Source organism: Homarus americanus, unplaced genomic scaffold, assembly GCF_018991925.1.
Source record: "Homarus americanus isolate GMGI-L3 unplaced genomic scaffold, GMGI_Hamer_2.0 scaffold46625, whole genome shotgun sequence".
Lineage (NCBI taxonomy): Eukaryota > Metazoa > Arthropoda > Malacostraca > Decapoda > Nephropidae > Homarus > Homarus americanus.
The window spans coordinates 342840-359400 of NW_024751849.1; the positions used below are offsets into that span (position 1 = coordinate 342840).

Genomic DNA, 16561 nt, shown 5'->3' on the forward strand with positions numbered 1-16561 from the left:
TCCCAAGCGCTTTCGTGTAATTCACATCTTCAGGGGTGAGTACAGACTAAAGAGAAGTACAAAACAAGGTGTATATATACAGAGGAGGGTGAGACCAGGTCCACAATGGTCAGGTATTAGGTAATGACCCTACTAATTTTTAAATAGCACCGCAACGGTCGGTAGTCAGGTCAGAGGGCATGGTGACCCAACCTTCTCACCTGGTTAAAAATCTTCTTAATTACAAAATTGTCCAGTTTGTACATGCCATTACTCAAATTCATGTTGAATACTTCGGTATGTTTAATGAGACTAGATTCTATGATGTTCCTACTATCAATTGAATTACAAGGTAATATTGAGGAGGTATTATCCCAGTCAATGCAATGCTTGTTATCCCTCAAATGAACAAACAGAGCATTGGATTCCTGGCCTGTCCTAACACTATTTATGTTGTTTAAGTCTAGTTACAAGATCTTTACCAGTCTGGCCTAAGTAAAACATATTACATGTTTTCTTCTTTCCTTGTGGTTATCAGCATATATATATATATATATATATATATATATATATATATATATATATATATATATATATATATATATATATATATATATATATATATATATATATATATATATATATATATATATATACACACTCAGGGTGTCCCATAAATTTCCATACATAGGAAAAATAAATTTTATATGAAAATCCATTTTTATTTATATAATATGCTCTACATGACTACCATTCTGTTGAAAACACTCTTCAATGCGTGTCCTCCACTGCTGAAGAACACGTTCAAGCACAGCTGGAGTTATGCTTGTAATGGCGTTGGTGATACGTTGTATGGAAACTTATGGGACACCCTGTATATATATAGTGTGTGTGTTGGGCTCAGAAAACGAAAAACGACTACAACAAGTTGTGGTTGTTTGGAAAATAACCAGAAGCGAGATTTTGCTATAGGTTAGGTTAGGTTCGGTTCGGTTAGTTTGGATTCGGTTCGGTTAGTTTAGGATAAAATCCAAACACAAAATTTAGCTTTCTGGTTATTTTGAAAACAACCACAACGCGTTGTAGTCGCTTTTCGTTTTCTGAGCCCAACATATATATGGGATATAATACGTATACTGCATTGTGATCGCCACGGAGCACAAGGAATTTAATTTGAATACCAGCAGCGAGCAGCAACGGAAGATGAGCAAAACAAATGTTTTTTTTCCGAATTGGAACCGTGAGGTTATTTAGCTGAACCATTGCGTTACTGCGTTTGGTGTGGGCGAGCAAATGTGGTGGGTGAAGTTCTAGGAGGGTAGGTGACGGATGTGCTGTACCTAGTATTGAGTGGGCGGGGATCTAGAATTGTGGGCGGAGGACGGGTGTGGGTGGGCTGAAGATAGGTGTTGGTGGGCGGGGGCAGGTGAGCGGCAGCGATGGAACAGGAGCTCGAAGAGGAAGGCCATGAGGGCGATCCCATATCCCATAGCTAGCAGGTAGAAGGTCCCCTGCAGGTGACCGAGACCCAGTACCACCTGTGCCCCGTCCTGCAACACACACATATACACCTAGGTTAATAAATCCTGCAACACACACACACACACACATGCAGACACACATGTACTGTATGTAATGTATGTAATAAGTCATTTATGTTCAATGCATTTTTTCAGCCTTCGGGCTGCAAACTTTTTCAATTAAACGTTTATTATTATTATTATTATTATTATTATTATTATTATTATAATTATTATTATAATTATTATTATAATTATTATTATTATTATTATTATTATTATTATTATTATTATTATTACACACACACACCTGCCTACCTGAGTAAGTGCTCGTATTTGAACTATCGTATGTGCTACTTTGTCTCTCCGGTTGAGGATAACATTCACTTGACCCATGTACTGTATTGTATATACTTCGTCTTAGTTAGGTTTACACACACTAACCTCCACGTGGTATAGATTTAAAAATATTCTCAGGTTAATACTCTATATATTCAGTACCTTATTCCGCGATAGTAATAGCTTATCAGTTATATATCTTCATTATTTACAATTACTGTATATTTATATCTGTTGTATCTGTACTTTAGTAAGTTTAACGTATAATCAAGTCACTACGTAGAGCAGGTGTGGTCTTTCTTTAACAACATAGACGCCTTAGTTAGCCCCAAATATGACTTACCGCCGAAGAGGGTTAAATTATGATGACATATTTGACCGATAACAAGACATGATCAAGGAGTACAGTAGTTAGTACAGTTGTATATTTTGCACCTCTTATAGTTAAATTTAAGAAAAATCCCCATTGACAGATATATTAATTGGTGACATTCATACTAGTTTCATCGATATCAACAGGAGCATTACTACTCAAGTCTGACATGGTCGAATGCACCTAACATGTTTTAATGGTTTACCTCATTGCTGCTGTCCACCTCCTCTTCCTTCTTTCCTCCTCCTTCCTTCTTGTTCCTCTTGGTACGGGTCTTCCTACCAGAGGCCTCGATCAACTCATCCATCCAGAAGTTGATTAAGCCAGCCTCCAGTAGTCGCTGTTTCAATTCATCAATCCGAGGCCTGAATGGAGCTCCCTTCCTGTTTGGGGAGGGGAAACACACCGTGGACTCATTACCTCTTAAATCGACAGAAACAGTCAGGGGAAAGCTGGAGAAAGTCCCAGTCGACCTACTTAAAGCCCCAGCCAACCTGCCTGAAACCCCAACCGACCTACCTGAAGCCCCAGCCGACCTACCTGAAGCCCCAGTCGACCTACCTGAAGCCCCAGTCGACCTACCTGAAGCCCCAGCCGACCTACCTGAAGCCCCAGTCGACCTACCTGAAGCCCCAGTCGACCTACCTGAAGCCCCAGCCGACCTACCTGAAGCCCCAGCCGACCTACCTGAAGCCCCAACCGACCTACCTGAAGCCCCAACCGACCTACCTGAAGCCCCAACCGACCTACCTGAAGCCCCAACCGACCTACCTGAAGCCCCAACCGACCCACCTGAAGCCCCAGCCGTAGCCGCCATAATTGAAAAGCTCCTCCTTGGCGGTGTGGATGGGTGTGTAGCTGCGGGCGTTGGTGTAGCGGCTTGCAATAATGGATCTGATATAATACTTCCAGGTGATGAAGGCGTGGCGGCCTGCCAGTACCCGGTCCATTTGCTCCTGCAGATCTACCAACTGCGGGAGGCACAAAAAGGGGATAGTTGGGCAAACTCTCAGATTTTAGAGATTCACTACATGTTTCCATAATGTTTTCAAATAGTGCAGAGGTTGTAAGAGTTGGCGGGACATTATCTTGTGAAATGGAATTATGTATCTAAACAATGTGCCGTATGGAAGTAGTTGTGAGGTCCACTTAGCTTTTGTTTCGTAGGTGTATTAATTGGTGGACGCATCACAGATTTGGGATAAAGATTTACCTTGAATTTTTTTCGTGCCTGTAAAGTCACCGTTGACGACTTACCATGAGTTCGCTGAAGACCTTCCTCACAGTTGGGTTCTCATTCATCTTGAGGAATTCCCAGCCGGAGCCATAGGTGGGTTCGTACCCCCAAGTCCAGTGGTCCTTCCTGTGAACCTCTAACAGGTCCTCGAGTGACTCCAGCGTCGCCGACTTACCCGGTACCGTAAGGTGGGCGATGAGCGAGGAGCGATAAGTGATGGTGAGCAGCATACAGTACACCCACCACCACCCCAGCAACATCTGTGGGTGATCATCAGTACTGTACTACACCCACCACCACCCCAGCAACATCTGTGGGTGATCATCAGTACTGTACTACACCTACCACCACCCCAGCAACATCTGTGGGTGATCATCAGTACTGTACTACACCCACCACCACCCCAGCAACATCTGTGGGTGATCAAGTACTGTACTACACCCACCACCATCCCAGCAACATCTGTGGGTGATCATCAGTACTGTACTACACTCCACCACCACCCCAGTACATCTGTGGGTGATCATCAGTACTGTACTACCACCACCACCCCAGCAACATCTGTGGGTGATCCTCACTGTACTACACCCACCACCACCCCAGCAACATCTGTGGGTGATCATCAGTACTGTACTACACCCACCACCACCCCAGCAACATCTGTGGGTGATCATCAGTACTGTACTACACCTACCACCACCCCAGCAACATCTGTGGGTGATCATCAGTACTGTACTACACTCACCACCACAGCAACATGTTTGTGTGGTAACAATACTTATTTTGTTTAGAAATACAACATTACGTAGCCAGACTAAATTCTCCTCAGTCTACCATAACCTATCACAGCCTTGTCAAATTTATCACAACATGAGTTACCCTCTCGCACCTTAAAATATCCTATCGAGGTCAACTCAGATAATGCCACCGATGTTTTACCTGAGCGGTGATATTCTTGGGTAGCCTCGAGGGGGGGTCCTCCATCAGAATGGCCAGGGTGAGCATGAGAGACCTGCCTAGGCCTAGGGCACGTCCTCCTGATACCCACGCCCACGCCCCTTGCAGTCCCCATAACACCACGCCTGCTACCACCGTTGACACCACCATCGCCACCCACAGATTTGCTGCCGAAGGTCACAGCATGTTATCATGGACATTTTAAAAGTTAAAATGTCAGAGGACCTTAAAACTTTATTCTCAGGTTCTCTCCTCACTTAAGAAGGTCTAGTTAGTCTACACCTCACATTAGGAAGCCCTGGTGCCATGTTCTCTACTGAATAGGCTCTAAAATATGTGCTAACTTCATAAGGCCCTGTTGATATATGTGCTCACTTCAGAAGGCCCTGTTGATAGATGTGCTCACTTCAGAAGGCCCTGTTGATAGATGTGCTCACTTCAGAAGGCCCTGTTGATAGATGTGCTCACTTCAGAAAACCCTGTTGATGTGTTCACTTTAGAAGGCCCTATTGATATATGTGCTCACTTGAGGAGACTAACAATTCACATGCTTTTATAAGAGCCCTTGATAATCATGTGATCAATTGAGAAGACCTTGACCGGAACTTTGCTCACCTGAAAACGTACTAATAGGTACTTTTCTCACCTGAATTAGTACTAATAACTCAAATCCTCACTTGAGAAGAGCCTAATGAGTATATACACTACTGTACACACCCGAACATTACTACTGTATATAGTCTACTCACTTGATAATGTGTCCAGTAAGTCATGTCCTCAGCTCACCTGAGAAAGGTCTGACGAGAGCGAAGGACTGGGAGAGAGGCAGGGGCTTGGAGGTGATCATGACGAGGGGTTCAGAGGCGTAGATCCTGGAGTAGTCGACGACGGGGAGACGCGTCTCCATCCAGGACAGCATCATTGAGAAGTCTGCTTTGTGGTGTTGCAGTGTTCCCACGATCCCCGTCCAGTTGCCGCTCTCTGTCGACGTCCCCCACTGGTTGTCCCACGGTACCCGCATCTCATACCTGCCATGCAAATCATAAATGACGTTATATAACTCGTACCGCTCTATATGTGACAGTTGTAAAATACCTCTTCCATCAACGTCTCCCACAAGGTTAACTCGTACCCTTCTATGTGATAGAGGCAGTTCATAAGTGAGATTGATTGATTGAAACATTTTATTTAGCCAGAAAAATACAGATACAGAGTGGATAATAATAACAATATTAACATGGCTGAGCCAGTTGAGAACCTGAGCTCTTTTTGAGGCACCTGATATATACTATACATTTATCTCAAGGAAGAATTATGTAACATTTAGTATCATCTGGAATAGTACAATAGCATGGTGGTAATAAATACATCTCATAATGTTATCACGGTTATCACTTCAATATTTATTTATTTCATTATTTATTATTATTTTTATTTATTTATTTTGTTTTTATTTATTTATTTATTTATACATACATACATACAGTATATATATATATATATATATATATATATATATATATATATATATATATATATATATATATATATATATATATATATATATATATATATATTGTTACGACCGTGTCGTATTTTTCTATTTTTTTATATATATAACATGCTTCCAGTCACCTTAACCCTGTGCTGTTAAGGTTTTAACTGTTATTATTTGTTCAAACCCATTTTGTATTGTAACAAGCATTCTTTGTTCTCTAACGACCATCTGCATCGTTAAACGACCCACCGGCGGGTCGCGTGGCGGGAGCCGACCTTATATATAGGACCCACCAACTGACGGAGTTAGTTCAGTCCTCTTGTCATACAGTTCACATCCTTTGAGTGACACTCGTCACCTGTTACTTATACTTGATTTATTTGTGTTGTTCCTGTCGCCACCAATGTGGTATATCTATGTGAGTACCTATTTATGTCTCTATTTATGTCCATCAGTATTTGCTTCGTTACATTTAAGTAATTCAGTGTTGCTTCACGTTAGTTAATTTCAGTGTTAGTTTTTATATGTTTATGCAGTGTTAACGTAATCCAATGCTTTATTTTTATTCTTTTGATGTTTCGATGTTTAGTATCATTTGCGTCTTAAAAGTTTCGATGGTGAATCAATATGTTGTGACAGCCTACGAGGCTCTTTATTGTGTTAATATTTAATTAATTAAATTCTTAAAGGTTTACTTTATTTATTTTTATTCTTTTAATTTACTTCACTTTTTTTGTTTGGTTACGCCTAGAACCTGGATATTTAAGTAAATTAAGAAACGGCGTAACAAATATATATTAGAGTGGAATTTAAAAACATAGGAATATTGGGGTGGCAGCAGTACAACCTGGGTTGTACGGTTGAACAAGAGGACAGAGCTTTCAGGATTATGTCTAGTTGGCAATTATGTTTATTGCAATGGTAATTACTTATTTATTTACATGATAATTTCCGATAAAACGGATTTGATGGTACAATAAAAGCAGGTACTGTAAATATAGTAAGTGTTACAAGAAGTATTAATACTTCGACAATAGATATTTATTTAGAGATGATTTGAAGGAAGGGAGCGTAGTGTTTGCTCGGATGGGTGGGGGTAAGTTGTTCCACACCTTCACACCATGATATTTTATGGAGGTCTGGGACTGAGAGGAGCACATGGGGGGTGGTCTTAGTAGCTCTGGGTGCCTTAAGTTGTATCTCTGATTATTCCGGAACTGGAAGTAATTATTGTCAAGCAAGTGATTGATAGATTTGTAAACAAAGAGGGCACAGCAGTAAGTGTTAATATCCTCGAATTTTAAAAATTTCAATATACTGTAGCAAATTTTTCGTTTGTGATCTGTTTTTTTCAAGTAGGTCATTGTCCGTACAACTCTCTTTTGTGCAGTAACCAGAGATTGTGTTTTGAAGAGCCAGAGGCCCCCCATAGTGTGTGACAGTGTATCAGGTGTTGGTAAACAAGATCATGATAGATTTCTTTCATTGCTGTGAGAGTGAGTGACTGTCGAGTGTGATACATGATACCGCACTGTTTATTGATTTTACTGTGAATGGCTTGTATGTGGTTTCTCCAGTTAAGTTCTCATCAACAATAACTCGGAGGTATTTAGTATTTTGTTCGCGTTTGAGGACTATATTACCAAGGTACTAGTGATAATTCACATAAGCGCTAACATAAATTATTCTCACTCTTCAATGGTGTTTCTCATTTCATTTAGTCATTATCTTGAATGTTCGGTTTTATTTTTCATTAGTGTCTTAATCACAAGAACCTATAATGGTGTACACCGAGTATTACTATTCTTACTTCTGTATGTCTAAGCCGCTTCGGAGACTGTAAATAAGAAGCTATCAGTAGGAAAAGTGACTGCCGGGTGATGAAGGCAACTGCCACGAAGAGGATAAATATAACAGGTATAACAAAAAGAGCCAGACACGCGCCACAAACAAAGGTTAAGTTTGTGAAGCTAAAACAAAATATTAACAGCAAAGCGATAGAAAGATAAAAAGAAAGCGAGAGGAAAAAAAAAAGAGAGATAAACGAGGAAGAGGTTGAGAGACGTAAAGATAAAAGAGTAGTGAGAAAGAGAAAGACTCACGTAAAGTTAAGGATGGAGGAGATGACGGACAGCATGCGTATGTCCAGTGAGTCGATGGGGTCCACTAGGCTGCCTCCCTCCTCGCTCTGACGACGGAACTCTATGTAAGGGAACCAGTTCATAGATACCACCTTGAACTTGTGGCCTTGGAAGTTCTTGAACTGGTCTGTAGGGAGATGAGGGTTTATAGTGTTATCTACTTTAAGGAATACTGAAATAATGTCTTAATTTACATGTTAATTATAAACTTGCATTACACAGTACGGTATAATCAATACTACATTTTGTGAGTAAGGGCCAATACACCTGATGCCTTCATTTGTATTACAGGTATTGCACTTCGACTTCAGCGACATTCGTAATGAATTTACACAATGGTAAATATTATTGGTTAATACTGTATAAGTGTGTGTGGGGGGATCTCAAGGAACGCGTTAGCACGGTTGTGTTTGTCCGTGCATGTGATTTAATGCTGACATGCTCGCCTCTTCGGTTCCATTCCCGGGTGGGGTGGAATTTTGATTGTTTCTCTACGCTATTTAACTTGTGCAAAAAAAATAGAGACCTGAATATAAATCGATTATCATTTACGTTTCGGAAGTAGTGGTTAGTGACAGTGTGAGTGTAGAGGTGTGTTTGTGGCAACTGCTAAACTTTGTAAAAGTGGGTAGAGGAAGACCAGTAGCATTATTATCACGTGAAGATACTCGCCAGGGAAGAGATCAACTCGGTGCAGGAAGCCTTGAGTGGTGGACCAGGTGTCTATGAGGAGGGTGGTTGAGAGGCCGCCCGCACAGTACATACACCGCCCGTACACGTACACACCACCTAACATAAATAGGCAAGTCATCTCACATGTAAGCAGTACAGTATACACATGAAAGTACAGTAGGTCATGTACATATAGTTACATGACCTTTAGTAGCAATATGCTCACTTAGCGTTTTTCATGAAACTTGAACCATCTAAATTTGGTAGCTCTCATATATTTAAAAATTTCCTCGGTGTCTTTGTACTTTATATGTATATGAATACACGCACACACCGATGGTGGTCGTAAGGTTGTGCAGTTAATGGATGATGTAGAACAATACGGCATGGTTCTCATTTTTTTACCAAATTTGAATGACAATATTTGTTTCGACTAATTTTTTAGTAATGTAACAAAACTTGTTGTTTCAAAGTGAAAGCTTAAAGTCTGACTATTGAAACAATTACAGATTTGGGCAACATCGAGCATTAGTGCCATAAAACTCTTAACAAAAGAAGGTTCCACAGCGTCTGAAATTCATCACCTAATGGTGGGTGTTTGGCACAGACCCCACCTCGTGCTTACAGACCTGCACACCTGTACCAAAGCACATCAACAGTCTCACCTGAGGTCACCTGTCTGCGCTTGATAGATGCAGTCGATGCTTCTGTTCTGACGGCCATGTCCGAGTTGACAACGTCGGCGAAATGCGTGTTAGGAAGGTATAATGGTTTAGCAGCATCAGTCGAGTCACTAGCGTCAGAACTAGCGACGTCAGTTAAGTGAATAGATGATTTAGCAATGGCGGGAGAGTGAAGAGCATCAGCGTCGTCAAGAGGGTAGAGAAGGAAGGCGAGGTAGAGAAGGTTAGCGGTGTTTCTGAAGGTGTAGTGGTCGAAGACGTCCTGGGTAAGCTTCTTGGGTCCCATTACCACCACGTACGTCTCTGGCCATTGGTACAGCTCCGTCCTCTCTAGGAACCTGACCACATACACGGAGAGACAGCAGGTTTAGGGAAAGATTGACAGACAGTGGCTAGAAAACTGAGTTAAGAAGGAACGGGCAGGTAGGAAAAGCCGATAAAGAGAGACGAGTCTCTTAATTTACTGTAAGTATCAGAAGCTTATCGTTAACAAACTTCAATTCCTAACTGGCAGTCATATCTATAGGACCCGATTTCACTTGTCACATCAGACAGTGTATGTCAGTTTCCGTGTGATTTACAGTACTGTACAGTACCGATTTTCAAGAAGGGAGATAGAACACTATCCTTTATCGTCCAATTAGTTTAATGTAAATTGTAGTCAAATTATTGGAAGCAATAATTTCAAATCCAATTGGAAATCACCGGGAGAAATACAAATTGATCAACGATTCCCAGCATGGCTTCACAAGTGGGCGTTCATGTCTGACAAATCTATAATCATTCTTTTCAACTGTTTTCGAATCAGTGGATGACGGACACATTCATGATGTGGTTTACCTCGCCTTTCGCAAATCCTTCGACAGGGTCCCCCACGAAAGACATACGTAATGTGGGTGTTGTTTTTTTTTATAGTTTAACAAATTTATTGACAAAGCTTGGAGTATTCGTGGAATTGGAGATGTTCTAAACTGGACTAGGGCGTGGTTACAGGACAGGACAGTCAACAGTCAGTATTAATGGCACACGTCACAAGTGGAGCACCCCAAGGCTCAGTACTTGGACCAGTACTATTTTATCATATACAGTACATAAACAACATAAGCATAAGCGTAGACAGCAACATAAGTAAATTTGCTGACGACACTAAAATAGGGCGTGTAATTAAATTTGACGAGAACTCCGCAAAACTACAGGAAGATTTAAAAAATTTTCATATGGTCGAAAAATGGCTAAGTGAGGAGCGATGTGATCGAGGTGTATAAATGGAAGTCAAGGGTTAAATAAAGGTGTTACAAAAGAGGTACTCAAACTGTCCAACCCGGTAGCGAACTCGTAGCAATGGGTTTTAATTAGACAAATTTAGATTTAGGCGCGAGATAGGTAAACACTGGTTTTGGTTTGGAAATAGAGTAGTGAATGAGTTCAACAAGTTACCAAACACCATCATTAACTCGAACTCGTTGGGTAGCTTCAAATGGAGGTTGCATGAACGATAGGCGTTGGGTGTAAATGGTACTGCCCAGTTTGGGGAAATAGGCCCGCTGCAGTTTCCTCCATTCTTATATTTTTATATCCATTCAAACAAACATTCTTTCACCACAGACACATTCACACTTTAAAGACATACACAAACAAATGAAGTCTTTCAGTAACCCCTTCCATCTTCACCTTAATATAGGTTCCATGAAGTTCTCGTGGGTGATGTCGAGGACAATAGCGCGGCACCTGAACCTGACGTCGCCTTGACGCAGATCCGCCAGCACCTCATCTGACGTTAGGGAAGATTCACCTAAATCAAGCGGCTCCCCTTCCTCGCCCACTGACACCGTTACATGAGGAAACATTCTCTCAGAGTTCATAAACCTGCAGGTATGAATTTTGATGAATTAAACAATATTTTAAGTAAACAAATGAAAATTCTACAAGAAAAACTAAATTTTAGAAAATATAATTTATTACTACGGTCATATTATTATGTTTTGACAGCCTTGTTATTTAGGGATGTAGGGGTGGATATTGGTTTACACCTATTAGTACCTCTGTTCGTACTTGTACTCGGCCAAAAAGTGTTGGTGTCTTTTTTAAGTGGAGTATTGTCCTCTATGAGCGATGGCAGATGGTAGCCTTGGTGAGGTAAGGATCCCACAGAACTCTGCAATGTCACCTTCTGACAGCATTAGCTAAAGTACAGTCAATCGGATAAGGATTTATCAAAACACGATGTAAATAATGAAATACTTTTGTTGTTGTATTGAATTGAAATAGATTGAAGGAATATATCAGTGGCCATCAGCTAGGCATTGACAGAACTGTGGAAAGATGGATTATGAGATATTAGTCGACCAATAATTTGGAAAAAATGCCACATTAATGAAATCACAATGACAAATATTATAAGAATGACTTAAGCGAGGATTGAAATTCCCAGCAGGCCGATAAAAGCTGCAATCGGGCACTTTTAACAAAATCACTTCGAATCTCGCCGAATTGTGAAAACATAAGAGGCGTTCATTAAAAATCAAACGACTCGTATGAAACATCGATATACAACACCTGATGGAGTCACTCTGGATTGTGAATGGTGTTGATCCACCAAGAAGACTCCAGACCACTCGACGTCGTCTTGTGTCCTCCAATTTAAGTTGATTTTAATGTTACGTTATTTTCGTGAGATAATAGTCGTTTTCTTCTGTTCTAAATTTCGTTAACTGACCTGAGAACATGAAAGATGGCGCCTGGGGTTCCCGCAGCGCCCACGAGCATCAGATGACACTCGAGCAGCCTCTCCTCCACCACTTGCCCCATCAGCACCTCTAAGTCACGACCTGTCACCAGCGTCCCCGGATCTTTGTGAGCGTCTTGACAGGTGACTTGGACTCCAATACACCCCGCCAACAGCACACACAACAGGCCAAGAGATAGAACGTCCATGTTTACACCTGTTGAAGTTATCTGGAAGAAATCCCCCGAAAAAAGCCAATAGAGTCCTAAGGTAGTTTTAATCTACAGTATATGGTGTGACGTGACGTGACGTTACGTTGAGAAAACTACCGCAACAACCTCAACAAACCATAGCTAGAGGGGAGCTGGTGGTAGAGCGGTACCGTTCTTGCCTCGCAAGCAAGATGTCACGGGTTCGATTCCCGGGCTGGCGGAAGTTGTTTGGACACTTCCTAGTACCCTTCGTCCCTGTTCACCTAGCAGCAAAATAGGTACCTGCTGTAAGTCGAAAGTTGCGAATTCGTATTCAGGGACAAGTTGTTGGAACTTCCAATAACTTGTTTAGACATAAACCATTGACTCTTCAGGCTTCTACGCCCTTGACTCTTCAGGCCTCGACTCTTCAGGCTTCTACGCCCTTAACTCCTGAGACATAAGGCAAGCATGAACTTAGCATGCTTCCCTGTTGGGCGCTGTAAACGCTTCTGCGCTTCACCTTACACAAAGTTGTAGGGGGGTGCCCAAAAAAAAAAAAAATAGCTAGACCACGTGGGGATGGAACGCGAGAAGCCGGCTGAAACGTCAGAGGTGACGTTTCATGGCGCCACTGGAAAGATGCCTGATTGGTTGTAGATTTCCGCCTAAAAGTAATGTGGTGACCATAGTACACTGGACAAAGAAGAAGCAGGTTTGACGTAGCTGAGGAAGGTGGAGTTCAACACATAGGAACGACCTTAACTTGAGTATACATTATATTGTTGAGTGTGTGAGTCGAGGAAAAATAGGATATTACAATTTCTGTGTATAGGATGTAATATCGTGTGTAGAAAATAATATTGTGTACTTGGCTTGAAATTTCGTAACATTATATTGGTAAAAGAACGGTGGCGTTATCTAATCTTCTTTGTATTGTATTGGTGTAGTGTACCCCAACCCTCGTTATTGTTTGCTCACTTGTCAACGTAATTATGATTAACGTAACTTGTTTGTCTGCTGAGTTGTGAATATTCTCAAATCGGTTAATATTTGTCTTTTGATTCGTTTGTTGGTACTTGTCAGATGCCTTATTTGTTTTGTTAAGTGAATTTGTATTTTAATTTACTGTTAGTGTATTGCTTATTCCTTTCATTTATTAATTTCATGGCGACCTTGCTATTTTTTTTCACTGTTACCCGAGTGGTGAACTATGGTTTGACAATCTGGGAAAATGGCTACAGACTATATATTAGAGAGAAGAAACATATCAGAATGCATAGATAAAATATGGAAGCAAATATTCACTATCTTCGCCCATTCAGTGATCATGAAATTTAGGTTTTGTTGGTTCTTGGGGTCCGCGTCCTAAGTGTTTTTCAAACTCGGTTTTCTTTGTTTTCCGGCATTTTTAACACCAAACTTTTGAATGAAGATCCCGTTTAAGAAAATAAATGATGGAAATTAAACTGAACATTTAGCAATCCTGTAGTGGATACTCTCCCCTACAACAGCCTAGCCGCATCCCACAGCAACGGAGTTCTGCCAAAGCCTAGTCGCCTAGAGTCGGGCCAAGTTTCTCTGACGAGTCTAGACACCGGCAACTTGTACTTCCGTTCCACGTCCGCTGGACGTGTATATAAGTTCCCATTCTCGCCGTGTAGGAGGATTCAACCTGGAGGCCAGAAACACTCAACACCACCTTTAACGAAGCTCCTGTACAGCAACTCCCTTCAGCACGCTACTCACCCAACAGGACCTCTGAGCAAGCTTCTCACCACGCGGCAACTCCCTAGCACTGCACTGTACTTACAATATATAAAGAAAACGCATTGTGAGTTTCTCTCCTACCTCATCCTGAGTGTGAGATATCTACTGGCCACATTCATCACGCCAAAATCCTGCCCAAAACGAATACCTGAAATACCCCAAACTACATAAAAAGAAGAATCATCATTTTAAGGAACATAAAGATTGTAGAGTATTACCAAACAGAAAATGCCTCACACCAACACTTAAGACTGTCACCTGCCTTGACACACACACTTAAGTCTGTCACCTGCCTTGACACACACACTTAAGACTGTCACCTGCCTTGACACACACACACTAAAGACTGTCACCTGCCTTGACACACACACACACACACACACACTAAAGACTGTCACCTGCCTTGACACACACACTTAAGACTGTCACCTGCCTTGACACACACACACACACTAAAGACTGTCACCTGCCTTGACACACACACACACACTAAAGACTGTCATCTGCCTTGACACACACACACACTCACTTACGACTGTCACCTGCCTTGACACGCACACACACACACACTTATGACTTAAGTATAGACAGTCAGCCAACACCTATTTCTTTGGAGGGGGGGGGTAGTATTCTAGGTTAAGTAAGCCAGTTAGATGCATTCATCATCAATTATGAAGAACAGTCATCATGCCGAACTTTTGTGAGTCAAGACTAGCATGCAAGACGTATTGTTGAATTATATGTTGTCAACATAAACCACAGACATATACAAAGTGGAGGAGACGTTTTGATAATAAGGTGTCGTAGTCCCCAAGTCAAGCCCACATCCTAAATATAAAAAACTCGTACATTAATTTCATAACCAAACTGGTGATGTGAGAATACACTGAACTGGCTTATAAAGCTGTCGGTCAAAATTATGTCGAAATCGCGCATAAACTTAACCATCGCGTGTAAAGAATTGTAAGAATGCTTATGAATGAGGGGCGTTGGTGAGTGAGTACACACATCACTCAGCGTCAGGGACAACAGACCCAGTATTACCACACACTATTCCTATAATGCCCTGCCACTGTCGTAACTCACTTTCGGGATAATTAAAAATGTACTGTACACGCACTCACTCGCTTTGTGTTGTCAAACTGTCCGTCCTTTCTTATCTCTCTCTCTCTCTCTTTCTCTCTCTCTCTTTCTCTCTTCTTCTTCTTCTGTTTATTGGTGTCTTGTTAATCTGTTTACCTATATCTTTCTATGATTTTCTCTTACTATGCTTCTTTTTCACTTTGTCATTTTGCATCTACTTCTCTGTCTCTGTGTATTTTGTTTATTTATTTAGGTACCACTTTCTCTTCCCCCGTCTTTGTGTGTGTGTGTGTGTGCGCGCGCGCACTGACAATTGGAGAGAGAATTTCTATTAAACTAACACTCAAGAAGAAACCAACGGCCCGAGCCACTTACCTTCAACTTTAAACACTGTCGCCTGCCTTGACACACACACACACACACACACCCACTTAAGACTGTCACCTGCCTTAACACACACACACACACACACACAGACACACACAACTGACGACTGTCACCTGCCTTGACACACACACACACACACACACACACCTACTGTACCTGCCGACATTTAAGACTGTCACCTGCCTTGACACACACACACACGTCACCTGCCTGACACACACACACACACGCACACAAGACTGTCACCTGCCTTGAAACACACACACACACTTATCACCTGCCTTAACACACACGTCACCTGCCTTTGGACACACACACACACACACACACACAGACACACACACAGACTTAAGACTGACTGTGACACACACACACACACACACACACCTTGAACACACACTCACCTGTCACCTGCCTTACAAACACACGTACACACTTAAGACTCATTACCTTTGACACACACTGTCAGCCTTGTCACCTGACACACACACACACACACTGAAGACTGTCACCTGCCTTGACTGAAGACTATCACCTGCCTTACACACACACGCACACACAGAAGACTCTGTCACCTGCACACCACACACACACACACACACACACACACACACACAGAACACACACTAGTCACCTGACGACACACACTTACACACACTGTCAGACTGAGTTGCCTGAACACACACTGACACACACACACACACACACACACACACACACACTGTCCTGACGCACACACATCTGCCTTGACACACACACACACAAGACTGTCACCTTGAACACACACTTGACACACACACACACTGTGCCACACACATGACTGTCACTTGACACACACACTTGACACACACACACACACACACATGAACTGCCTTGACCTGCTGTCATTACACACACACACACACACACACACACTGACACACTGTCACTGACTGCTGCCTTGGCATCACACCTACACACTGCCACCTGTCACACACACACACACATAAGACTGCCACCTGTCTTG

The 16561-nt window shown here is 41.8% G+C and overlaps 1 protein-coding gene across 1 annotated transcript; it reads right to left on the bottom strand.

Annotated features, from left to right (window-relative positions):
• Positions 1 to 823: 823 nt before the first annotated feature.
• Positions 824 to 12408, bottom strand: LOC121854854. Its single transcript, XM_042349648.1, has 10 exons — positions 12116 to 12408; positions 11071 to 11265; positions 9382 to 9737; positions 8717 to 8833; positions 8006 to 8171; positions 5192 to 5433; positions 4388 to 4572; positions 3469 to 3708; positions 2417 to 3182; positions 824 to 1529 (listed from the first exon to the last, which is right to left on the bottom strand). Exons 1-9 carry the CDS (start codon positions 12331 to 12333, stop codon positions 2979 to 2981), a joined length of 1923 nt encoding a protein of 640 aa, XP_042205582.1. The 5' UTR covers positions 12334 to 12408; the 3' UTR covers positions 824 to 1529; positions 2417 to 2978.
• Positions 12409 to 16561: the final 4153 nt, after the last annotated feature.

Excerpts from the sequence above, each read along its gene's own strand:
- LOC121854854 (XM_042349648.1), bottom strand. The coding sequence starts at position 12,333 with ATGGACGTTCTATCTCTTGGCCTGTTGTGTGTGCTGTTGGCGGGGTGT. Across the intron at positions 4,573-5,191 it reads TCTCGTCAGACCTTTCTCAG|CAAATCTGTGGGTGGCGATG; the intron begins GTGAGCTGAGGA and ends GACCTTCGGCAG. Across the intron at positions 3,709-4,387 it reads CCAAGAATATCACCGCTCAG|ATGTTGCTGGGGTGGTGGTG; the intron begins GTAAAACATCGG and ends GATCACCCACAG.